This window comes from Glandiceps talaboti, chromosome 23 (genome assembly GCF_964340395.1).
Source record: "Glandiceps talaboti chromosome 23, keGlaTala1.1, whole genome shotgun sequence".
NCBI lineage: Eukaryota > Metazoa > Hemichordata > Enteropneusta > Spengelidae > Glandiceps > Glandiceps talaboti.
In genome coordinates this window covers 10,189,297-10,216,844 of record NC_135571.1, presented here as the reverse complement: position 1 = coordinate 10,216,844, position 27,548 = coordinate 10,189,297, and the positions used below count along the sequence as shown (strand labels likewise).

At 36.3% G+C, this 27,548-nt stretch overlaps 1 protein-coding gene across 1 annotated transcript; it reads left to right on the top strand.

The window, feature by feature from the left end:
• Positions 1 to 451: 451 nt before the first annotated feature.
• On the top strand, positions 452 to 27,548 carry LOC144452588 (cleavage stimulation factor subunit 3-like). The gene is made up of 20 exons (XM_078143708.1): positions 452 to 587; positions 1,672 to 1,767; positions 2,384 to 2,479; positions 13,141 to 13,173; positions 14,085 to 14,284; positions 14,693 to 14,819; positions 15,016 to 15,093; positions 15,732 to 15,894; positions 16,643 to 16,752; positions 17,156 to 17,272; positions 17,889 to 17,963; positions 18,680 to 18,823; positions 19,586 to 19,688; positions 20,211 to 20,280; positions 20,520 to 20,616; positions 21,221 to 21,319; positions 21,952 to 22,123; positions 23,870 to 23,964; positions 24,426 to 24,486; positions 24,721 to 27,548. The coding sequence occupies exons 1-20, from the start codon at positions 561 to 563 to the stop codon at positions 24,894 to 24,896; spliced, it is 2,139 nt and encodes a 712-aa protein (XP_077999834.1). The 5' UTR covers positions 452 to 560; the 3' UTR covers positions 24,897 to 27,548.

Genomic DNA, 27,548 nt, shown 5'->3' with positions numbered 1-27,548 from the left:
ATTGTCATATCGCGTCACTGGACATCACAATGAGCCGATATGTAGTAGGTCATGACCTTTTGATTTATTCAAGAAATGTAATGAAAACGTAACAATTCAACTTGCTTGACAGTTCTGATTATGACGTCATATGCGTAACTACCCAAGACCAAGTGATTGTTGTAGAGAATGTTCCACCTCTAGGCCTCTGAATTGAAAGTAAAAATCTGTCTGCAAAATATACTTATAGGAACATGTTTTAGTTCATCAAACAAAATTGAACTGGTGTAATTAAAGACTAAATTTTATTTGGAAATCCTAATTAATATGTATAATTTGTACGTAATACGAACAGTCTCGTCCGGTTGCACATAAAATTTAATCGAATCCGCTGACGTTGTTCAGCGCCCTCTATCATATCAACGACGCATCACAACATCCGGGTATTTCAGGACGCCATATTGCCGAACGAAGTAGAAATGTTTCGTTTTGTGATTGTATGAGGTCGGGTAAGAAAATAAATGAAAAATTAACAAAATTATTGTGTAGATGGTGTAATTTGTTTTGTTTGAAGTCTCAAGATGTCACACCAGGACTTAGATATAGAGGTGAGTCGGCATTATTTCGCAAATATTGAAATTTGTTTGGTTTCTTTCTGCACGTGCGCCATAGGTCGCTTAAATTTTCAATAACACACGCGACAAACTCATTGTCCCATTTCTTGAATTGTATTGAAGTGAAGCCTTTTTGGTTATTAAATATTAGGCTCTGTGAAATCCGAAGACCTACTATAAACCCTCAATGAATTACAGCCATGAGAGTTTTTTTGCTCGGAAGTTGCCAAATGTTTTTGAAATCGTATGACAGTTTAGCTCAGAAAACTAAACCTCGCTTTTGATCTGACGTATTGAGGTCACTGCAAATGGTATGGTGGAATTAATATGTTGTGCACCCAAACCAGTTTGTAAGTTAACAAAATGAAGGGAACAAGAACTGTTTGTGTTTTGCATAAAATTATAAGCATTGTCGAAACAATCGAAAGGGGAGAGATTGATCCCAATGACCACCATTCCACCAAGTGCAAATTTCATGTTATGTTTTGCAAGTTCGCCTTTACATTTTCTTTCTCTGCATCTTTTAAATCTAAATGTAAGTTTTGTATATTGAACCTATCATGAATTTCTGCATGCTTGGTATTTTTGTGTAGTGTTTGCAAAACAAGGGACATGTCAGTTTGCAGATGGGGGGGGGGGGGGTGTAAAGACTGTCGAAGGCCTTTCCATAATTTTCTATAGTGCTTGAGTAATAATGTGGTGTTTTGCTTTTGAAATCTGGTCCACATGATGTGTATAAATATCTATCTTCCCAGAACATGTTCATTAGGAAATGCAAGCCATCCATGTATATTGCTACTCGACATTCACCAAGCCTCCAGCCTGGATGGTTTCAAAACAAAACTGAAGACTTATTTGTTCACCAAAGCATATGGTGTGCTTTAGCCATTCAGTGTTACTGAACAGAACATTGCTCTGGAAATCTGTGCTATATAAATTTGATTGCTTGATTGCTTGTTGATAAATTTAACAATCTAACAAGCAATTCCTAGAGACAACACAGTGGACTGCATCCATTGAATTCAGTCGCAAGACAAGTAATAACTACTGCACTATACTTTTTTTTGTCTGTGAACAGAATTATGTTCCTGAAAAAGTAAAGAAAGCTGAAAAAAGAATTGACTCGCACCCGTACGACACAGAAGCATGGAGTGTATTAATACGAGAAGCTCAGGTAAGTCAAGTTTTTGTGGTGAAATAAAATTCATAACCTTTATTTTCTATGATATGTATTTAGTAGTGTTAGACTGAGAGATCAGCTGTTATGGGTGCGGTCTAATCTCCCTTTCCACAAACTATTTATAGGACAGGCTGATAATCCCAGACTGATGACATCATAATACAGTCTATTGCCATAGTAACGTATAATGATTCTAATTCTATTAACTCTAATTCTGTCATAGCCATTATCTTTTACAATGGCTTGACTTGGAAGATTAAAGTGGTGCAGTGTTTGTAAGAGCCTGTTTTGAGCATTGATGTACAAATTTAATAACTAACATAAAACTATGATAGTAGAAAAAAAAGTTTCCTGCTATGGAGTTGAGGAGCCTTAATTCTTGGTACTCACAATAGCATTTCACGTCATGCTAGAGGGTCAAAATAGAGCAAGAAAGTCAACTTATAGTCACAAGGTCCTGTAGTAGCATGTAGAATGGAAGTTTTGGTGTGAACCAAAAAAATTGAATAGTCGTTATTTCTGTGACACTCAAGACACACACATAGATTCTATTGTAGGTATTAGAGAGCTCGGAAGGTTTCATATTGTGTTTTTTTATATTTTTGCACAGATCCAGTCGGTTGATAAAGCCAGGAAAGTTTATGAACGTCTTGTGGCACAGTTTCCCAATGCAGGAAGATACTGGAAGATTTACATAGAGGCAGAGGTTACTATTACTAAGTTTCTATCTCTTTTTTTGTTGTTTTCATTTTTATAAACTTACGTGTTTTTGTAAATTTGTAAATTTCTAGTGTTAATGATTAATCTCTTAGTATATATAGTAAAACACGTCATTGCCAAGTCTTCACTCCAAGGATCGTTACAATTTTATGTTTGACTGTCAAGCCATGATTGCTCCCTTGATTGCGACAATACATGCAATGAGCCGTTTTTTGTCTCGCAGCAGATTTCACGAGATCCCACATGAGCTGTTGCATTCATAGCAACCACGTGAGGGTGGTCAAGCGCTAAGCAACACTATTGTTCTCAATATCATCGCACATGGCCACGGTGAAAGCTTGACCACGATCACGTTTGATACCTGCTGTTGCTCGGCATATTTGCATATCTCGCGAGATCTGCACCGAGACGTAAAAATCCCTTATATCTACATATGACATATTTCAGTGTTATAAGAAATGCTTGTTCACTTCGATTTTTTTTTCAGATTCAACACATATTCACAAACAAGTCTTAACTTCTTTCTCATCTAAATATAATTTTGATGTCACCTGAGTGAAAAATACTTCAGTTGTATATAATTATGGCATTTTTTTACTGTAAAAGCAAAACTAATTTTGCTTCTTTGCAATATTAAAGTGCAATATAGTGTTTTTGATATGTTTATTGATATAATAATGTGTTATGCTACTTACTTACACCGAGTGGTCTTGCGTCTTCTATGAGTCTGCGTCTTTTATTGACTCACGTCTCCGTTACTTTGGTTGAGAGAAGTAAGCGTGTGTGACTTTATATAACTATTTTTGACTGAAGTGTTATGTTTGACATGATGAAGTGTATCGTACAAACGGCATACATGTGTCGTTAGCCCTCATCGGGCAATGCTGCATCCACATGTAGTTCCTAGTCGTATCCCATTTAGAATAGTACTGCGTTCACTCTTAGTTCAGTCAGCCACAGTCAAGACATCGACAATGCTATGCTCAAACCTAGTGCCTTAGGAGTCACAGTGCTGCGATCACACTTGGTTCCTAGCTGCACCTCATTTAGTACAGTGCTGCGTTCACATGTTCCTAGTTGTACCCCATTTAGGACAGCTCTGCGTTCGCTCTTTGTTCGTTGTACCACCACAGTCAAGACAATGCTGCGTTCAGACCTACTTTCTTGTATCACCCCTTAGGATAATGCTGCGATCACACTTGGTTTATTCTTGTACCCGTTTTAGGACAGTGCTGCGATCACATGAAGTTCCTAGGTGTACCTCATTTAGCACAGTGCTGCGTTCACATGTCCCTCGTTGTACCTCATTTAGGACAGTGCTGCATTCACACTTAGTTCTTAGTATCACCCCGGTTAGAACAGTGCTGTGTTCACACTTGATTCCTTGTATCACCCCAGTTAGGAGAGTGCTGCGTTGACACATAGTTCCTATTAGTACCCCAGTTACAACAGTGCTGCGTTCACAGAGTGACATAGTTCCCTGGACCTCAGTATTCCAGTGTGGCATTCTCTTAGTTCCAGTTGTACCTCAGTAAAGACAGTGCTGTGCTGTGTTCACATTTAGTTCCTAGTTGTACCCCTGCTGTGACAGTGCTGCGTTCATAATCAGGACATACATACTCACATTATATATAATAAGTTGAGTGATCAATAGAGATCAGTAGCCCTACAGTATATTTCGGGAATGGCCTACCAGGTCTAATATCAGACAATCTCAGTGCATATACCAGGCTTGCACTAACACCTCAGCAACTGGAGGGGGTGATGTTGATTGGGGGGGGGGGGGGGGGGGGGGGGGTTAAATGCTTGCCCTATGTGCCTACTAGCTTAGTGGGCTGACACTGGACTAGTAAATAAGAAAGAGGTTTTTGAGCTGCATTGTAGTGTAGGTGTCAAACTCGGGAAGGGTTTCAGGACATGTTTGGGTTTATACAAACACAAACTGTCCAGGCTCCTACCTGAGGTTAAAATTGGGAGGGTTTTTCAAGCCAGTGTGAATGAATATAAGAAGTTGACAAATACACACAACCAGATGGTAAGAAATAGGAGAACACCAAATTTTGGTGCGTCAATAAAAATTGAGTGCATCAGTGGCACGTCAAATTGGCTTAGAGAGCAAACTGCACACAATATAGTTTGATAAACCATAGACCCTCCACCCACATAAACGTAGATGAAGCTTCTAATTCAACTGCAAGCTGTTTGTCTTGCCTGTAGGTGGCGCTGTTCATTATGATGACCTCGCAGATAATGCTCCCTTAGATCTTACAAATATAGTCCTTTATCCCTGTGAACAGAATTACATTTTGAGAAATAATTATTGAGGAAAATCTTGATATGAAGAGCCTCCCTACAGCTGATTTGACAAAATAAAGAACAACTATGTTTACATAGATATTGTTAGATTTCTAGAATTGGTTTCCAACTTTGTCTCTATGCTTGCCACAGCAGTGGAAGACATTGAGGTACATGGGAGGGGGGGGGAGAGGTTTAGGAATATTGGCAATTGTAGATAGATGTGTGTTTCCATTTATTACATTGATTTGAATAGAAACACTCAATAAACAACTAGTCAAGTGAAGGTTATATTATTGCCTTATGTCTTTCAAAGTTTCTCTAATGATTTCAGAACCCAGTAACTTAAATAGACTTTTGTTACGCTTGTACAGTTTCTTGTACACTATACAGTGTGCTTGCATGTATGTATGTATGTATGTATGTATGTATGTATGTGTGTGTGTGTGTGTGTGTATGTATGTATGTATGTATGTATGTATGTATGTGTGTGTGTGTATGTATGTATGTATGTATGTATGTATGTATGTGTGTAGTATGTGTATGTATGTATATGTATGTATGTGTGTATGTATGTATGTGTGTGTATGTATGTATGTGTCTATGTATGTATGTATGTGTGTGTGTATGTATGTATGTATGTATGTGAGTGTATGTATGTATGTGTCTATATGTATGTGTGTATCTATGTATGTATGTGTGTGTATGAGTGTGTGTCTATGTATGTGTATATATATGTACATCTTGACTGTTTTTAACAGTGCATAGCATACACCTTTCATTCAAGTTATCCAATGCTGTAACTGTTTTGTATACCGAGGAATAAAAAGTTGCCATGCTTAGGAGCAATCACAACTTACAATGTAACTATTCGAGCCAAGCTTAGAAGCAATCGCAGCTTACACCATAACTGACAACAAATTCAAATTTGATGCCAAATACTTCATAAAACACACACACACACACACAGACACACACACACACACAGACACACACAGACACACACATATACACGCACACATATACACGCATGCACACACACAGACACATACACACACACTGTATGAAGAGCAGAGTGTATTATAGGCTGCACGTATACTGTATGATTTTCTGGAATGTAGCAAGAAAGAGAAGGAGTCATTTGTGCAAATTATTACTGTGGAAAACTTACTTAGACAAGCTAAGATCAACATTAATACATAAGAACTTGATGACCTGAAGATTATATGACAATGTGATTAGCAGCAACTTTTGTGATACATGTGATAACAGTATACAATATAAGTAATATTATACAACATGTATATATAATATACATGATGCGGGTATTGTTCCAATGCTTGTAAAGTTCTGTTTAGGCAATATGGATGAAAATTTCTACTCCCAGTTGAAAGTAGATTTCAAAATTTTCTAGCTTCAAACCTGCAGTTCAGACCTGATCAGACAGTGTCATTTGTTTTATGTTATTTGGACATTATTTGGAATGTGTTGAAATGTAGTTTTCATTTCAATCAAGAGAGATATTAGTTACAAGAAAGTTTGGCGTCCATATTTGCTGCTACCTTATTCAGAGAGAACGCGGTGTTAGCATTAGTTGGAAGAAAATATGTGTAGTTTGTCAGTCTGTGTGTGTTGATAGTGAGTTTTCCTTGATGTAGTTTGTCGCTGACTTTGTTTGTTGATAGTAAGTTTTCCACAGCTGTAGTTTGTCGCTGACTGTCTTTGCTGATAGTAAGTTTTCCACAGTTGTAGTTTTACTTACTACTGTACACTAATGCTGCTAATTAAAAGTAGCAAAACAAAGTGAAATGTGTTTGTCTTTATTGTGTCCGTCGAGTTCTTTATTTACAAAGATCAAGCAAATCCCCAAGAACTTTCAATCATAATGAATCCAAAAACTTGTATTGTCGATGTCAAAAATATATTAAAAAAAGACACGTAAGCATATATGCGTGGACCACAATCGCAAGAAACCACTGACTTAAAATTGTATGAATTGTACAAAATTTGTTCGAATAGATCACAAAGAATTTGGTAGAAAAATAATGACTAAGATATGTCGTGTTGTTCAATCCTCACCGGCCTCCTCTCTGAAATAAATTAATTTAGAAGTCTGATGTTCATTTTAACACCTTTTATTCCAAATGTATGTACCTATCTGTGATTGGATGCAACCAGCTCTGGTTGTAAACACTAGAAAGAGCCCAGTTTGATACAGACGTAGGAGAGATTGACCGATGTGTGAGGGCGCCCCATCATGGCGTACCGTACAGACTAACGGATGAAACCACACTTTCTAGCTTATGTTTATTACCATGTACAAAATCCTTACAGAAATATTGATAATTCAATTGCAACATTGTCTTGCGTTAAAAATTGGAGCAAATGAAAGCTTTGGGATTTGCTGGTCTCTAGTGCACACAAACTATCATGTTAAACTGATCTGTAAAAAAAAGCATGTTATTAGAAAATTTCATAATGATCATCAATCAATCAATCAATCAATCAATCAATCAGAAATTTTATATTGAGCGCCTGTATCCAATACAAAGTAAAAGTTCAGAGGTGCTGTAGTTATATATTAAAAATTTTTGTGAATCATGAATTTTAAAAGATACAACTTCTAGAACACCCTTCATTTATGAATTTCCATAGACAGTTTCATAAACTTTGAGTTTTGGATCATCATTTCATGATTTTGACATCAGAAATCTCAGAAACACCGAAAACAAAACTAACAGTGGTAAAGCATTGCATCATGGGAGTTAGCAATCATGAATATGTATTAGAAGAATATATATTATGACCATCTGAAGGTAATAAGCACCTAGGAGTCATGAATATTGTTCACCTAATATATATGCATACCTGCTGAATCCCATCTGGTAGTGCTGAACAACTGCTGAAACTTACAGAACAATGAATGTGAAGCAAGTTTCACTTTAGTGATTCGTTGCATTTTTTTTAAATTGACTTGATGTAAAATCAAATGAAATGATTCCAAGACCCAAAACTATGAAATTAGTTTTATTTCCATGGGTGGTGTTTCTCTTTAAAAGTCCCAATATACAGTTACATGTGATCTCTATGGACTCAGGTATGGGTGTCAGTTTAATGACTACATTCATTTACTCCATTACTTCAGAGTCAAATATTAGATGAAGGAAAAAATCAAACCCCACTTAATGTGTCACGTTCTGGTAACCCCTTAAAGTGGAACACCACTCCAGAAAATAGAGACATTTTCATAAACTATGGGTCACCGTTTTGGAGAATCCCTTCATGATTTTACATCACCTACAATTACTTGCGATTTCAGAGAAACATCAAGTTGATGTTGTGCCTTTATAGGATATCTTTGCTGTGGGCCAATGCATCATGGGAGTCAGCAGAAATGATATATTCATGGTTGCACACTGAATATTCATGACTCCTGAGTTCTTGTACCCTTCAGTGTATAATATCTCATGAATATTCATAGTGTAATCTGAATATATTATTTCTGCAGACTCCCATGATGCAATGCCCCATAGCAAGTAAAAGGTGATATAAAATCATCAAATTACTCTCCAGAACCCATACTTTATGAAATTGACTTGATTTCCTGGAGTTGCTGTTTCCCTTAAATTAAACACACACTATAGTAATATATATTGGTAAAGGGAATTGTGGGTAAACTAAGCAAATGCCATGTACAAACATCATTATGTATGCAAGTCCCTGTACCCTCCCATGAAAGACAAAATAAATTTTTAGAATGATGGGTTAGAATGTTAAAAACTAGGTTTACTTGCGAGTCTCCACACGGTAAGAGATCGGGGAACACCAAATTTGGAGGGTCACGAAGTTGCTGTATGTTGGTAGCACAGCAAACTGTCTGAGAGGGCACACAGGTCCCAACACTTTCAAAGCGCTTGACTATGAAGTTGAACCCATTACACTAGCCATGATGACTTCAAAACTTAACTCGTGTATGTGAATTAAACAAAATATATCTAATGACCTGGAAGATTATAACTGCTGACATCAGACTGTGGACGAAGAGAACCTGTTACAAACAGGGAAAGTAAACAACTGAATTGGATTAATAACACTTGGCACAGCATGCTGGAATTACAGAGACTTGTATTACATTCCATAATTTGATGAGAACAGTTTTATGTTCACTTTACATAATAGTTTACGTTCACAAACAAACATCCAGTTCCCCTGGCATTTCATGTACACATAAAGAGGCCATAAAACTGTTCCCATCAAACCATGGTGTCACCAGTGTCTGCTATTGCAACATTCAAAGTCAAGTGTTATTACAGTAATCCAATTCATTTGTTTTCTTTCCCTGTTTGTAATAGGCTCAGTTTGTCCACAGTGTAATGTTGATCATTGTACAACTTGTAGGATAGGACCCAATATTTTGAAATGACTTGACTATAAAATTGAAACCATTACACTGGCCAAGATGACCTGAAAAACCGGCTCATCTACATGAAATAAGCAAAAACCATATAACAGCCGGGGTGATTATATATTTAACTTGTAATGTAAGATAGGATCCAATACATGTACACCGTTTATACCGTTTATTTGCCATAGAAAGAATGAATTTGTCACAGTATGCCATACATATACAGAAATTGACAAACTAGAGAAATTGCACAACACATCTGTATAGAATACAATTGAGAGTTCTGTGGCCGGAAAACAGGGAAAAGCTAAAGTGTAGCTTGTAAAAATCTGTTTCCCGAGTTTGGTACTTTACAATTCGTAGTACAATGAGAAATACTGAGGGCTTTCTAAAAGAAGAATGTGAAATTTCAATACAATTGTTCTACAGTAACCATGAAGTACGGAATAATTACAAAATACCGTATTTACACAAGAAAAAAAAATTAGTTCAGTCAAAAGATATATAAAACATGTACTTTCAAATGATAACTCAGACTCTATATTAGTATAATGGCCTGAGAATTCAGGTCAGGTAAATATAGTTGACAGAAATACTATTATATATTATTATTAACGACCAGGGTGATTGTAAGTTGCTGGGTAGCCTGAATGATGCAGGTGTGCCTTCTGCTTATTTAATGTGCTCTCTGGGGTAGCGAGGGGTTACATAAGTGGATCAATAGCTGAAGCTTTCAGACGAGTTGCTGGTTAGAACTGAACACGGGAACCCAACACTCTTGAGTAACTTACCTAAAGCTTGTGCAATGTAGTCTAGTTCCTGATGGACTGTATTCCGTATTACGTTATCTTCATACTATTCCGTCTAGTCAATCCTGTTACTCAAGGCGTTAATTGTGGTTCAACTCCATGGTGAGCAAAGTGCTAATGGCGCATGTCAGTAGTAATCCATCGCAATTTGACAGGCTGTTGTCATCACTCATTAATATTCATTTGGTACAGCTGTTTTGACTATTGCAGTATGATATTATAACTGATATGATATGCAAATGTCCAACCAGGACTCCACCTCCAGTCTGTTAAATTAAAATCATGTGACATCATCATGTTTATATGTACGCTGTAGGGGGGGGGGGGATGAGCACAGAATTCTGTGCTAGAGTAACAGGATTGACTAGATGGAATGGTATGAAGATAACGTACTGAATACGGACGGTCAGCAACTAGACTCGTGCAATGAACCACCAGTCTCAGATATACAGTACTTGGAATCTGTAGATTACAGGGAAGTCCCAACCAATTTCTTAGGACTTGGAAACACTCTGCTCACAGGGTTGCACCCATCACTGTATGCCTAGGAAAGGCTAGAAAGGAGGTTTGCACTATTTAGAGAACATAGCTTTGAGAGCGTGTTGGAAAACACATTGTGCAACCCACCATTGTATAATGTCGAGGAGAATGAGACTCATAGTTGGCACCTACCACTCAAAAATAGTCGGAGAGAACCCTGAAAAACACAATTTACTCAATTTCATTCAATTTATAAGCTCTGAGAACAACAGTGATAAACTCATGGGATGGGGACATTTATAAAGTTGTTACTGCAGTGAAGTTTTTCAAATGATATGTATACTCATTGAAGTTAAAGTGGCAATAAGGATGAGGATTCGGCATTTATTTTGGATTTTTAATTTATAAAATAATTTTATCATGGCTTCGTACTTGAAAAATCAATGTGAAGCAACATATGCCAAGTCCTTGTTGGTATTAAAAACAATACATTGCAAAGATTAATAAATGTGTCACATACAATAACAAACTTTTTACACATTTGAAAGCTTTTTGCAATGTATTGAGTTACAAACACAGACTTGGTGTATGTTGTTTCACATCTATTTTTCAAGTAGGAAGCCATGATGAAATAGTTTTATATAAATTACAAATCCAAAATAAAAACCCAATCCTCATCATCCATATTGCCACTTTAAGAAACAGAAAATGATTCATTTTTACACAACATAACAAACATACATGTAGAGTTTTGTTTAAGGGGCAGGGTAGATTTGATTATATCAAGATGTATAAACCGTTCAATAAACGTTGTATAGAAACAATAGAATAATCCACGTCTCCCTAAAACTTAGTAAAAGAAATTTCATCCCACAGCTTCTGACTTATAGACTATTATTAAGGTACGTCATGCCGTTCCGGTCTCCTCTCACCCATGTGAGGAGGGGTTGACCGATGTGTGAGGGCACACATCACGGCATACCTTACAGACTAGTCTGACTTGCCCCTTTAATGAACAGACATGAAAGGTATCAAATAAAACAACATTCACAATAACAGTTTGTTGTAGAAAGATTACAGACATACGTTTTGTCAGAATATTCACTCTAGTATGATTATACAAACATGTATGTTACAAATGATAATTGAGCCTTCAGTTTTCTAAGACAGATACAAACTAAAACTATTGTCCCAACATGTTGATAAAACAGTGATAAGCTATTGAATGGATGTTGGTTTAATGATTCAATTCATTGTCTCAGTTTATTTAGAAATCTATAAACTTGAAGTGCTGTTTTGGGACTTCCAGTGTTTACACTATCTTGGTCACAGGGTGATTAGAATCACACAACAGAGGAACCGCTATCACCCACAGTGTCGTATTTAAACTAATACATGCTCTTTTATGGAAAATATGCTATGGTGATGAGATCTCATGACTATGACAGACACAAATTTAGCTCATAGCAGATGACAAGTAGGTGATGGGGCAGGGTGCATTGGTGGCATGGATATATAACCACATTGTATTTGAGATAGTGTAAACACTTGCATGCATGTATTCAGAAATAAACACTGCAGGGGTTGTGTCATGGCTGGTAAACCTAGAATAATTACAATGTCCTTTGATAGATTTATGTCATGATTGAATTTATTCAAGCCCATAATAATTCCAGCGGAATTACTAGATGTTACAAAGCACAGATAATAAGTAAAATAAAAGAAAATTGTAGTATACAGTAGACAGGTTAAAATGTTGTAAATTAAATGTATCGTGAAATATATGAAATGAAGAGAAAACGTGTCTCATCTCATTTTATCGAGTGTGAAGCATGTAAAAGTATGAGTTTGAAGACGATTGATATGCATAATTTATGTAGATTATTATGCAAATGATATGCACAATATTATGCAAATGAGCTATGTTCTGACTCTTGATACACATCAAGGAATAGTACAACTGCTGACATCAGACCGTGGACGAAAGAAATCTGCTACAAACAAGGAAAGTAAACAAATGAATTAGATTAATAACATTTGACACAGCATGTTGGAAGTACAGAGACTTGTATTACATGCCATGGTTTGATAACAGTTTTATGGTCACTTTACATAATTGTTCACATTCACAAACAAATTTCCAGGTCCCTACATGTACACATAAAGAGGCCATAAAACTTTTCTTATCAAGCCATGATGTGTAATACAAATCTGTACTGTCCAAACATGCTGAGCCAAGTGTTGTTAATCCAAATCATTGTTTCCTTTCCCTGTTTGTAACGGGTTACATTCATCCACGGTCCGATGTCGACAGTTGTATCTGGATTTCAAAGCTTCCTCTCCACTGTCACTTTACATCACATCAGCTATCTTGATATGCATGAATTATGTAAATTATTATGCAAATGATACATGTGTTATTATGCAAATGAGCTATGTTCTGAACAGACTCAAGGCTATCTGTTGCTTTGAACCCTATGTGCTTATAAAGTCTGCAATGGATTTTATACTCCCCAGGGAGTTGAGGAAGTAAAGGGCTGTTGTGCTGTTATAGCTCCATGCCAGGGGTAAAAAATTATACTCTGAGTACAGTGTGAGAGGGCGCTATATAAAAAGTAACATGATATCATAGTGGAATACTGTCTCTCTTTATTACAGATGAAAAGCAGAGCATTTGAAAGAGTTGAAAAGGTAAGGATACGCCTGTACATTTCTTCTACAAGACAGTGTGTTTCTGTTGGATAAACACTTAATGTTGCTGAAGTCACTGAAAATTTCTTGTCAAGAAAGCAAATTAATTCATTAGCTAGTGTAAATTAGTAGACCTATCACAGTTGTATCCCTGAAAAGTATAAATAGTCGATTTCTGGTTCCATAATGCATTGTACAATTGTCTTGATTATGTTTGAAATAACATTTTCATCAGGAAATGATGGAGACATGTTGACCTCTTTGATTATGAGTGATTTTATAGAACAAAGACTAACACCATCAGTGACAGAGAGGGATTTTACGGGTGAACCCAGGGTATGGTCAGGTGACAACCATCTCCCTGTGAGTAGTGTCTGCAAACCTCTCAGTACGTACACAATACATGGCATTGTATGGAGGGACGCTCAATGCATCTTGGAACCAACAGGTCTATTTACAGCTACAAGGACACATATAGAATTTTTTTAACAACTGAACTGAGGTTCAACATGCTGTGACAGATAGTCAAGCATTCAAACATAAGTAAATAAATAAATTAAAATATACATAGCAACTGTGGAACACAGCCATAGCAACAACTATTTGAGCAACATTATCTTTTGTGATGATGTCCTATCAATCAAACCCTCTGAAAATGTCATCAATTATTGCCCATACTTTATAGTTGTGTTACAACACCATTGGCGCTATTTTGTTTTTCATCGGTTATTCCAACGATGTCTAAATCATCCCCATACTTCACAGTTGTGTTACAAACACCATTGGTGCTATTTCCCCCCCCCCCATACTTTCCAGTTGTGTTGCAACACCAGTAGTACAATTCCCCCCTCCCCCATATTTTTACAGTTGTGTTACAACACCATTGGTACTATATTTTTTTATTCCATCAGTTATTCCAGCGATGTCTCATGAAGGTATTAAACATAGATCTATGGAAATGCTACCTTTCATACGTCAAGGAAACCAAAGGTAGTCTCCCATCCTACAGAGAAAAGATGGCACAGGCGTATGACTTTGCACTTGATAAGATGGGTATGGATATCATGTCATACCAAATATGGGCAGATTATATACAGTTTCTCAAAGGAGTGTAAGTATGCTACATATACATCTTTATTTTACCATGCACAAGTCAAGTTGAATAAAACAATATGGAATTTATACCATGGTCGTTTTACGTCGTGACAACTTGTGTCTGTGTCACGACAACACGTTTCAATGTCACTGGTTCTGCTGTCTTTCAAATATGAGTCAAAATGTTCAAAATTGCCATTACTTTCCCCTGTTTTTCTGTGATATTACTGGCGCTGGTATAAATATGTTATTCTCCAATATTTTACTTCATGCAGCCATAAAATACTCATGACCTAAGGGGTCTTGTCACTACTTGTCTGAAGACTCATAGTGACAAAGGTCCCTTAGGCCACTCATATTTTCCTTGGGTAATTGAAGAAAAATATTGGGGGATAACATCTAAATTTTTTATTTTGATTTGCAGTGAGGCAGTTGGTTCATATGCAGAGAACCAGAGAATCACAGCAGTACGTAGAGTCTACCAGAGGGGGTGTGTTAATCCAATGATTAATATAGAACAGCTATGGAGAGAGTACAATAACTATGAAAATGTAAGTATATTGAACAAGTCTATCAAGCTATGACAACAGATTGCTTGAACCTTTAACTTGTACATTGTAAATAGATTAATGATATAGAATTTATAACTATTGTTTTGCATGTGCATTTCACCATCCCATAATCTTCAAATATTTTGTAAGAAAATATGATAAATAATAAGTATGTATTTTTTTTTTCTGATTTCAGGGTATAAATCCACTTATAGCCAAGAAGATGATTGATGACAGAAGTAGAGATTATATGAATGCAAGGAGAGTTGCTAAGGTAACGAATAAAAAATGTCTTCTTTTTTGGAAATTAGCTGTTTCAGATAACATAAAAACAGAACTCCATGCTGCATGAGTTCCAGTGTGGGTACTCGAGGATATTTGCACTTCGGCTTGTAGTGTTTTCTGTGGTATGGTCACTGAGAACACTGCAAACACTCATGTAAATATCCCGGATGTGTCACACTTGAACTTGCATACCATGGTGTTCTGTCATATTATTAGTATATTACCCTGGTAATTGAGCCTTCGGTTTTCTAAGAGAGACACAGACTAAAACTATTGTCGTAACATATTGATACAACAGTGATAAGCTATTGAATGGACATTGGTTTAATTATGATCTCAGTAGAGCAGGCATCTCTGAAAACTAATTTATTTAAAGTTCCATAAACTTGCAGTGCTGTTTTGGGACTTCCGATATTTACACTATGTTATCACAGGGTGAGAATCACACAACAGAGGAACCGCTATCACCCACTTATGGTAATGTACCACATTGAAGAACAATAGATTTAGTTTGCATCTATCTTAGTAAACTGAAGGCTGGATTACAAGTGTTGTATGATACGAATATGAATTGAATTGAAGTGCATGCCTTTCCAGTATTGATTGAAATCAAGTTATTTTATCCAGGAATATGAAGCAGTGACTCGGGGTTTGAACCGGAATATGCCATCAGTACCACCAACAGGAATTCCAGATGAAGTCAAACAAGTAGAATTATGGAAAAAATACATTGCCTGGGAGAAAGGAAATCCACTTAGAACAGAAGACCAAACTCTAATCACAAAACGAGGTAAGAATGTTTAGGGTGCAGTGAGAAAAAAGTAAACAAATGGTTATACACTTGGAGATATGTTTCTTCCTATTAGTGAGATTTGAGCATTATATTCAGTGTTTGGTTTTCGCCCAGATTACCTGTTAAATTGGGCATAAAATTTACAGTAAAAAATGTTTTGTTAAAACATTTCGCTAGGGAGTGTGCTGCCCTGATGAATAGGTCAATCGTATGGCTTGTCAGTGTTTCAATTTGATGCTGATCTTGTGAGATTTGCCTTTGAACAGCTTGTTCAGCATTTGGTTTTCACTTACTATAATTGAGCCTTCGGTTTACTAAGATAGACACAAACTAAAACTATTGTTGCAACATGTTACAACAGTGATAAGCTATTGAATGGATGTTGGTTTAATTATAGTCCCTTGAACTTACAGTGTAGTGTTTTGGGACTTCCATGTTTACAGTATCTTGATCACAGGGTGATTAGAATCACACAACAGAAGAACTGCTATCACCCATTTATGTAATGTACCACATTGAAGAACAATAGATTTAGTTTGCGTCTATCTAAGTAAACCGAAGGCTGGGTTATGGGTGTTATAACCAAGGCACTGCTATCACTCGCCCACATTGAAGAACAATATATTTAGTTTACGTCTATCTTAGTAAACCGAAGGCTGGATTATCAGTGTTGTATCATTCAAATAGTGTGGAGTCCTGAAGTAATTCACTATAACACCATGTCTATGTCTATGTCTATGTACAGTGATGTTTGCCTTTGAGCAGTGTCTGCTGTGTTTGGGTCATCATCCTGATATTTGGTATGAAGCTGCACAGTATCTTGAACAGTCAAGTAAACTTATGTCAGAGAAAGGGGTGAGTATGAATATTCATGAGCGATGTTTTACACGAGAGGGAATAAGCACTTAGGAGTCATCAATTTTCATTTTTCAACCATAATGGGAGTCTCAGAGAAAGGGGTGAGTATTTAGAAACTTGTACGTGTTTGCAGCGGGAAGTACCTACTTGAAGAGTAATGAATATTCGTGAGATATGTTTTACACTGCTGGGAATAAGCCCTTAGGAGTCTCTGTTCATTTTTCAACCCTGAATGGAGCAATATAAAACAGTAAATGTCATATTGGAGCAGACAAGGGTCTTTAACTGGTGTGAAAGTGTGATGGCAGAATGACGGAGCAAAGTTTGTAGCTTGTTGGTGGTTTATGTGCGAGTGTGAAGCCGATTAGTGTAAACAAAATGCAAATTTTTTTGTTCACAGGATGTCAACAATGCTAAGATCTTCAGTGATGAAGCAGCTTCCATCTATGAAAGGGCTATCACAACACTGATGAAGAAAAATATGCTACTTTACTTTGCCTATGCTGACTTTGAAGAGGTAAATACTTAACATAATATATACCATGCACAAGTCAGGTTCAGCAAAAAAATATGTAATATATCACACTCTGGTCGTCCTCCCTCACAACAACGCGCATCTATGTCACGACAACATGTGTGTACATCACTGGTTCTGCTGTTTTCAAAAATATGAGTCAAAATGCTCAAATTGCCATTACTTTCCCCCCCCCTTTTTTTTTATATTACTAGCGATGGTATAATTATATTATTCCCAATATTTTTCTTCATTCAGGCAGAAATTACTCATGACCTAGGGATTTTCACTACTCGTCTATCGACTCATAGCGACAAGGGCCCCTTAGGTCACTCGTATTTTGCTTAGCTGAATGAAGAAAAATATAGGGGAATATATCAAATGTCAGTTCTCTTTCTATCAATCACCATCCACTGTGTGGTAAAAATTAGCATATCATGTGAGAAAAGTTAGCCAATAAGGGCATGATCAACCAAATCAAATTAGCATGTTACAGTATTGGATATTAAGTTTAGCTGATCAGATCTTATCATCACTGAGTAGGACTTTGCTGTTCATTGTTTTATGTATACCTAAGAAGTTAATAGTTAATAATGTTTTTTATTTTTTTCAATTTTAGAGTCGAATGAAATTCCAAAAAGCACACAGTATATACCAGAAACTATCTGCCATTGAGGATATCGACCCTACACTTGTAAGTATTTATATCAATGATGGATTGTTTTGTTTAGCCCCTTGCTTGCCACCCCCACCCCAGGGTGGTGCCTTAGAATCTAGCTCCCATATAGCAGTAAGCCATTATTCTGGTTATAGGAAAGAGAAGAGATTTCCTGGTTTGGCCACTAGGAGTGCTGTTCACAAGCCATTTGTTGGCAGGAAGTAAGGGCCAGATTAGTAGTAGAGTATTTTAGCATAAAGACAGCAGACACTAAGTTACCACTCATTCTCTATGTTGTTCCCATAATACTATTTTCATCAGTGACTACCAGTAATCAACACATTCCTAACTACTGCTGTAATACTCTGTTGTGGCCATACAAGAGCTCTTTCACACACACTTCATTCACTGCTTCATGCAACCAATGGCCATGACACAAATTTTAACCTTCACTTTGCCAAATCTGGTTTGCCCTCTTGTGGAGCTTAACTGAGTAATAGCTGGAACTTCTGGAACTTGAATATTGCATATTGTTTATTTATAACTGTAGAGGGTATCTACTAAGACCTTTGGTGAGAGATCTTTCTCTCACATCGGCCCTAAATCATGGAATGATCTTCCTTTTCAATCTCCACCACCCCAAGTCTCTTACATCCTTCCCCCACTTTCAATTTAGGGATATATGTAACAGTAATATTTGATGGAATTCTAACATTTCAAGCATAATATTGTGTGTGTTTCTTTTTTGATAGGTGTATGTTCAGTACATGAAGTTTGCAAGGCGAGCTGAGGGTATTAAGTCTGCCAGAATGGTCTTCAAGAAAGCAAGAGAAGACTCAAGAACAAAGTTTCATGTCTTTATTATGGCAGCACTTATGGAATATTATTGTAGTAAGGTAATAAATACACACAAGTTTTTTTCCGCAGTAACAAGTCTCGCTAACGTATTCAAAGAGTTGTCATATTTCTATATTCAGTTGTTTGTGAAGGGTATTGACAACAGTTTCACTGAATAAGGAAAGCCATGGGATATTTACAAATAGTGTCTACTTTTCTCCTTGTATTGTTTGCCAAATTAAAGTATTCTTGACATGTCCGAAATTGCTATTCTGCCAAATTTTTCCTGCACCAAAATAAATATGCTTACAGTAAAGCATAAAAAAATGTTTGGTTCCGGTTACCCAATCCCACCCAGTTTTTCATGCCGACCCTAAACTTTTTTTTTATGTATTCAAGAAAAAAATAATAAAAACGCGAAAACTGTGAAGTCTTGCAAGAAATAGTGGATGCGGCAACTGACATCAACTTAAAAAGACAATATAAAACTGTTCTTCCAATCTGTAATGGCTGTACATCTGATGAGAAGAAACCATTAACACAGAGACCATATGGAAAACAATATGGAAAACATAACTACCTGAACTAGACACTCACATATGAAAAAAAATATATATAAAAATAAAATACAAAATTTACCTACCCCACCTATTCTAAAATTGAGCGTAATCGGAACCACACAATATTATTTATTCTTAATGAACAATATATCAAAGCCGGTGAACCCCTCCACTGTCTATGATAATTATATTTTGTTTTCAGACCTTAACCATTACCATAGCAACTAAAATTGCTCTGCACCAATGTTTGTATTTTTTCAGGACAAAAGTGTTGCCTTTAAGATCTTTGAATTAGGACTAAAGAAATATGGAGATATACCAGATTATATTCTCTCCTACGTAGACTATCTGTCACATCTGAATGGTAAGTGAGATACAAAGCCATATGTACAATTTAAATTCTCAGTACCTGAAATAAAACATTACTGCCTAAACACATCACAAAAATAATGAACATTTGATTTCTTGGTCAACACCATAACTCCCACTCCTGTACTTCACATACATTACTATCGCTGTGCGTGAAAATAAGTTGACCTTCTTGTTCTATTTTAACCCTCTAGCATGAGGTAAAAAGCTATTGTACGTACCGAGAATTGATATCATCGTGAATATGAGTATGAACATGAATGTGAATGCAATTTTGAATGTGAACACAGATTTGAGTATAAACGCGAATGTGAATATGAATGTGAATATGAATGTAAATCTAAAATACAAATAGTAATTACAAATCTATTGTTGAGTGAAAAGTACATTGTAGAATTTGAATACAATGTACAATATGAATAACTGGCTCATGTTTCATAATTTCATTCCATAGTCAATTTATTGTGGGTAGTATTTAATGTGTTATTGTCCTAATAATTCTCTATTTTTATTTCAGAGGACAACAACACAAGGGTATTATTTGAAAGGGTTTTAACATCAGGTAATCTTCCTCCAGAGAAATCAGGGTAAGTAAGATAAAATCTGATGATATTACCCTGGTAGCTTCGGTTTTCTAAGATAAACACAAACTAAAACTATTTTTGGCAACATGTTGACTACCAAGCTCTAAAGCCAGAATTTGTGGCACATTGTGCAGCACACTTGTTGGGCAGTGATACTAAATATTAATCCTTCCACTTGTAGTAATTGAGTGTGTATTATCTTTACCTGTCTAATAGATTTATTTATCGTTATTCAATTTCAGAGAGATTTGGTTAAAGTTTCAGGACTTTGAATCAACATGTGGAGACTTGGCCAGTATTTTAAAAGTTGAGAGACGGAGACAGCAAGTTTTTAAAGAGGTATGGATGAAGTTGTAAATGCTCATTCAGGGCTTGGTATATAATTAATGCTCATTCAGGGCTTGGTATATAATTAATGCTCATTCAGGGCTTGGTTTATAATTAATGCTCATTCAGGGCTTAGTATATAATTAATGCTCATTCAGGGCTTGGTATATAATTAATGCTCATTCAGGGCTTGGTATGTAATTAATGCTCATTCAGGGCTTGGTATATAATTTATGCTCATTAAGGGCTTGGTATATAATTTATGCTCATTCAGGGCTTGGTATATAATTATATCATACTACTGGTAAAAGAGTATGTATATGTTATTTGCGAAATACCTTTCCATATCTTGCTGCAAGAGGTAATTTTTCAGGTAATAACAAGGTGATTTAACTGCTGTCGCTTGAAATGTCGACCTGTCAGTGACCTTTGTTTTCCGTCCACTGAAACGAGTGAGGGCTGTGCATGTGCATGTGTGTGTGTGTGTGTGTGTGTGTGTGTGTGTGTGTGTGTGTGTGTGTGTGTGTGTGTGTGTGTGTGCGTGTGTTTGTGTAAATAATTAAATGATTTCATTTGTTAGTATAACACCTACTAATAGTATACTATTCATTGATAGGAGTTTGAAGACCGTGAAGCAACCTTGTTAGTTGATAGATATAGATATCTTGATCTATACCCATGTTCACCAAGTGAACTCAAAGCACTGGGTTATAGGGTAAGTAGACAGTCATTTTTTATTATTTCTGATTATTTCATTAAATTAGTACTCAGTCTTGTCAGGTTTTCAGAAGGTAACATTGGATAAAACTTGCATAATTTCAAAAAATGTTCCAGTTGCAGCTAGTATAGCTTTACTGCCGCTACATAAATGAACATGCCCACAAGTTTTGCTGTACTTTCCATTAAACATCTGTACCATGTCCAGTGATTTTAACTTTGACTTTAGATTATAGTTACATAGTCCCAATCTGAGAGTTAGACCCTCCTGGGCCTCTGACATCAGATCCGAATAGATTCCAGGTTGGGTGCACGCATGCACGCATGCATGCATGCACGTACGCACACACACACAAACACACACACACACACACACATACACACATACACACATGCGCACACACACACACTAATCCCAATATGAAGTATCACCTTCTGGGTTGTATTTGATGTCTTTTCCCTTCCAGTGAGTGTTCAAGTCTTCTTTCAAAAGTTTGGGAGGTTCCTATAGTAACAATACTAGGTGGAAGTTTGTTTTTCCAGGTGTTGACTAATCTACTGACTGATCTGTCATTTTGTGTGTCTGTACCATGTCCAGCAATTTCAACTTCTAAATTTCTACTACCTCAGGATCTGTCCAAGAAGTATGCACCCATTGTTCCACTGCCTACAACAACAACAACACCAATAACATCAACAAATCCAGAAAATCCTAAAACAGAAGAAGAAACAGAACAAAAAGCTGAATATCCTAAACCAGATCTAAATCAGATGATTGCATACAAACCAAGACAATTTCCACGTAAGTGTTACAAATATTAAAGTGGCAGTTTGGTTGATAGTATTTACAACTGCTGACATCAGACTGTTGATGAATGGAACCTGTTACAAACAGGGAAAGTAAACAAATGTATTGAATTAATAACACTTGGCACAGCATGTTGGGAGAGACTTCCATTGCATTCTATCATTTGATCACAAAGCAAATTTCCAGTTCCCCTGGTATTTCATGTACATGCGGCAAAATAAGGCATTGCTGAAGTATTCAAATGCTTTCTTCCTTGTCATCATATTGACAATACTTGTTTAGGTCCGATTTGCAAACAAATATCTTCATTCACGAGCAGGAGTTCAACTTTGACAGCTTGAGTCTATGTCTGATGAATCCCAGAGTGCTTCATGATATGCCAAAACATTTTCAATGTGAACACACCTACAAGTTGTTACTATTTAGCAGTAAGGCAAAATAGGGGTGGGCATTGCCTAGTATTCAAATACACAGTTTCCCTGGCCAACATATTGACATGCCAAAACATTTTCAATATGAACACACCTACAAGTTGTTACTATTTAGCAGTAAGGCAAAATAGGGGTGGGCATTGCCTAGTATTCAAATACACAGTTTCCCTGGCCAACATATTGACATGCCAAAACATTTTCAATGTGAACACACCTACAAGTTGTTACTATTTAGCAGTAAGGCAAAATAGGGGTGGGCATTGCCTAGTATTCAAATACACAGTTTCCCTGGCCAACATATTGACATGCCAAAACATTTTCAATGTGAACACACCTACAAGTTGTTACTATTTAGCAGTAAGGCAAAATAGGGGTGGGCATTGCCTAGTATTCAAATACACAGTTTCCCTGGCCAACATATTGACATGCCAAAACATTTTCAATATGAACACAGCTGCAAGTTGTTACTATTTAGCAGTAAGGCAAAATAGGGGTGGGCATTGCATAGTATTCAAACACATACTTCCTGGTCAACATATTGACATGCCAAAACATTTTCAACGTGAACACACCTACAAGTTGTTACTATTCAGCAGTAAGGCAAAATAGGCATTGCCTAGTATTCAAATACACAGTTTCCCTGGCCAACATATTGACATGCCAAAACATTTTCAATATGAACACACCTGCAAGTTGTTACTATTCAGCAGTAAGGCAAAATAGGGGTGGGCATTGCCTAGTATTCAAATACACAGTTTCCCTGGCCAACATATTGACATGCCAAAACATTTTCAATATGAACACACCTGCAAGTTGTTACTATTCAGCAGTAAGGCAAAATAGGGGTGGGCATTGCCTAGTATTCAAATACACAGTTTCCCTGGCCAACATATTGACATGCCAAAACATTTTCAATATGAACACACCTGCAAGTTGTTACTATTTAGCAGTAAGGCAAAATAGGGGTGGGCATTGCCTAGTATTCAAATACACAGTTTCCCTGGCCAACATATTGACATGCCAAAACATTTTCAATATGAACACACCTGCAAGTTGTTACTATTTAGCAGTAAGCCAAAATAGGGCTGGGCATTGCATAGTGTTCAAACACATACTTCCTGGTCAACATATTGACATGCCAAAACATTTTCAATATGAACACACCTACAAGTTGTTACTATTCAGCAGTAAGCCAAAATAGGCATTGCCTAGTATTCAAACACAGTTTTCCTGGCCGACGTAATGACAGACCTAGACTTCTGCAATGTGAATTCACTAATAAGTTGTGATTATTTATTACATTTAACAGCTGTTGGAGCCCATCCTGTGCCTGGTGGTGTATTTCCATTACCACCAGTAGCATCACAAGTATTAACACAGCTACCACCACCTATATGCTTCCAGGTGAGTTTACCATTATATTTGACCTATGACCTCCAGGGACAGCAACTATCCAGTAATCATATTTATCATAAAAAATCATATTTAGTACATTAGCTAAAAACTGTTATATGTAGAGAATTCCATTCAAGCGTCTACTACTCTTCAAATAATCAAGTGCAAGCTTTCTCTTATTATTGTTATTAGCCCCGAAGGCGGGAATATTATGATCGGCTCCATCCGTGCATCCATCCATCCCTACATCCGTAATACGTCATCTCTTATATGCAATATCCAATTTCTTTCAAACCTGACACAAAGGTGACACGTATCCAAGTCAATTTGTTTTTGATATATGCAAATTTGTGGTATTTATGGCAGTTTCTTCCAAATTTCCTACTACGAAAAGTTGAGAAGTTTCTTTGTACTACGCTCACTTTAATCTTTTTGAGAAATTCATGTATTTAAATGTTTTGTTTTTTCAGGGTCCATTTGTTAAAGTAGATGATTTGATACAAATGTTAGGAGAATGTCAAATACCAGAAGGTAAGTTAAAAAACTATGGTTCTTTTGGTACATTATGGTATGCTTGTTACTGTCTTAAACACAAAAACTATTCAGAAAATATTACATGTTTAAATAATGGCAATTTGGAATGTTTTGAGTCATATTTCGAGCACCACAAAACCAGTGATGTATATAACCCATATTTTCTGTTCAAAGACAAGAACTTGGCTTGAGTATTGTATAATTATAAACATGCCATTCATTCATTCACAGTTGCTCCAGAGGAACCCACGGAAAATGGTGTTAATAATGAAAAAGATGTTTCCATGGAGACCGAGATACAAAAGAGGAAACGAGAAGGGGGTGAGGATTCAGATGAGGATGACAACATAATTCAAGCACCAATACACGACATCTACAGAAGTCGACAACAGAAAAGAGTCAAGTAAAAGCTACAATAATTATATATTATCATCCAATATTTCTCTTTGTTCAGTCAAAGAAAATAGAGTAACATAAGGGGCCTTGATCTTTGTTGAGTAGAGGAAAATATATGTAACATAAAGAGCGTTATTTGTCTAAAACATGAAAATAGGAGTAACATAAGGGGCCTTGCCATCTTCAATCAAAGAAAATATAGTAGCATAAGGGGCCTTGCCTTCTGTTCAATCAAAGAAAATAAAGTAACATAAGGGGCCTGGTTCTTTGTTCAGTAGATGGGAAATATATGTAACATAAGTGGCCTTGTCCTGTGTTCAGGAAAGAATAAGTAACATAGGAGGCCTTGTCCTTTGTCCAGTAGAGGAAAATACAAGGTACATAAGTGGTCTTGTCACTGTGAGTTTAAGACGAGGTGATAACACCTTATTACACGTCGAGTATTTTCTAGCAGAATAGGGAAAAATATTGGGAATGATGTAATTATTCGTGCGCAATGTAATTTTTTATGAAAAATTGACAAAAAGATAGGAATTCTATAAAAGTGTTTTTATTCTGATTTCAAACGCTGTAGATTCGATGATGTCGAACTGAATTGTTATGACTGACAACAACCAGGAAATAATCCTGTATTTTATGTTGTAACCCATACAATTTGGCTTGCAAATGGTATGATATTGACAATTTTTTTCTTAATCTTCACAAATTTTTCTAGTTATTGTAAATATTGTGCCAGTACATGCTCTTAAGTTTTCAATGTCATTGTGTGTCCTAATGTGATTAAAATCTCAGTGTGATTTCTTTATTTACCTCTTACTGTTATCGTCGTTTCGTCTTTTTTGTTCTTTTGAGCACTTTTTACCTACTTCTGACCACAGACAAGTAATCTGATACAATACCATAGGAGTTCCCTCACAAATCTCAAACACTGAATGAATTTATTCAACCAATGAGAATGCATAATACACTGAAACATTCAAGTACCTCAGAATCCTGTGCACTTATAAAGGCTGCAATGGATTGTATGCTCCCCAGGGAGTTGAGGAAGTATAAAGGGCTGTTGTGCCGCCATTGATCTGTATCAGGGGTAATAATTATAAAGTGCTTTGAGCACAAAGTGGGAAGGCCTATAAAATATAAAAACCATCGTTCTTATTATTCTGTCATGAATATTAAAAAACCTTCATTTTGACCTTGAAATTTCAAAGATTTGAATACTAGCCGGATGTACCTAGGGTTAGAGTCAATTTCAGCCAATCAGAGAGTGTCAGCATGAATGCTGTCGATTGGATGATAACCAGCCAATCAGAATACTTAGATTGGTTAAGGGAATTTGAGGTGTATTTTTAACCATGTGTATCACAACGTTGGAGACTCCACTATTTCTGTTTTTGTCCGTGGATGATTTGTATTGTGACTTTTTTTATATAACTCTAGAAGTTTGATGTAATACAACTGGTGAAAAAACACCAGTGCGTTTCCGTGGATGAAGTGAGCCAAGGAAAGACTTCATGCAAAGACAAATTAGGTAAAAACAACGAGACTGATACAAAAAGAACAATGAGTGACTTTGATGAAGATTCACAGTGTTTTTATTAGTTTGTTTCCATGTGGAAGTTGTATTGTAATAATAGTTGTACCTTGTACCTTTGTCATCTTCACTTCCAAAATTGGTCCATCAGGGATTATAACTGGAAGGTTCTGATGAGAGTGATAGTGGGCATTTAGATGAACCTTGTGGGGTGCTGGTTTCTTATATGGGTTTTGAATGTCTCACAAGATTGCATATTGACAGCACTTTGTGGTAAGCTGTTCCATAATGTCGTGGCTTCCGGAAAAAATGATTGAATGAAGTGGATTGATTTGCAGTACATTTCAACTTGTTTGTTGTGGGTTCTTCTATGTCACATGGGCCTGACTCAATGTACTTAATGTTATAATATGTAGTGTTCTATCAGTAAACAGTTATGAAATCCCACGCTTCCTTGTTTATACTTTGATGAGTTTCTGACACTAATTACAACTGCTGACATCAGAGCGTGGACGAATGGAATCTGTTACAAGCAGTGAAAGTAAACAACTCAATTTCATTAATAACACTTGCCACAGTATGTTGGAAGTACAGAGACTTTTATTACGTTCCATCATTTAATAAGAACAGTTTTATGGCCTATTTACATAATTGCTCACATTCATAAACAAATTTCCAGTTCCCCTGGCATTTCTTGAACACATAAAGAGTCCATAAAACTGTTCTTATCAAACCATGGTGTGTAATACAAGTCTCTACTGTTCCAACATGCTGTGCCAAGTGTTATTAATCCAATTCAGTTGTTTACTTTCCCTGTTTGTAAAATGTTCTGTTCATCCACGGTCTGATGTTGGCAGTTATACATTGTATGTCTTTGCATGAAACTTGCCTCATTCCTACATTTGTACTTACTACATGCAAGCAAACGCATCGGTGTTTTTTCACTTGTTGTATACACTGGAAAAAAAAAGTATCCAGCTATTTTTGTTGTCTCTTTGTTTCATAAATAAAATGTGAAAATACTCTTACCAAGATGTTGTATTTGTTATGAATTCACTGAAATTTAACAGAATGGATATGAACGTCAGTTTGTTTTTTTATTAAGGCCAAATATTAAAGCGGTCATATGGAT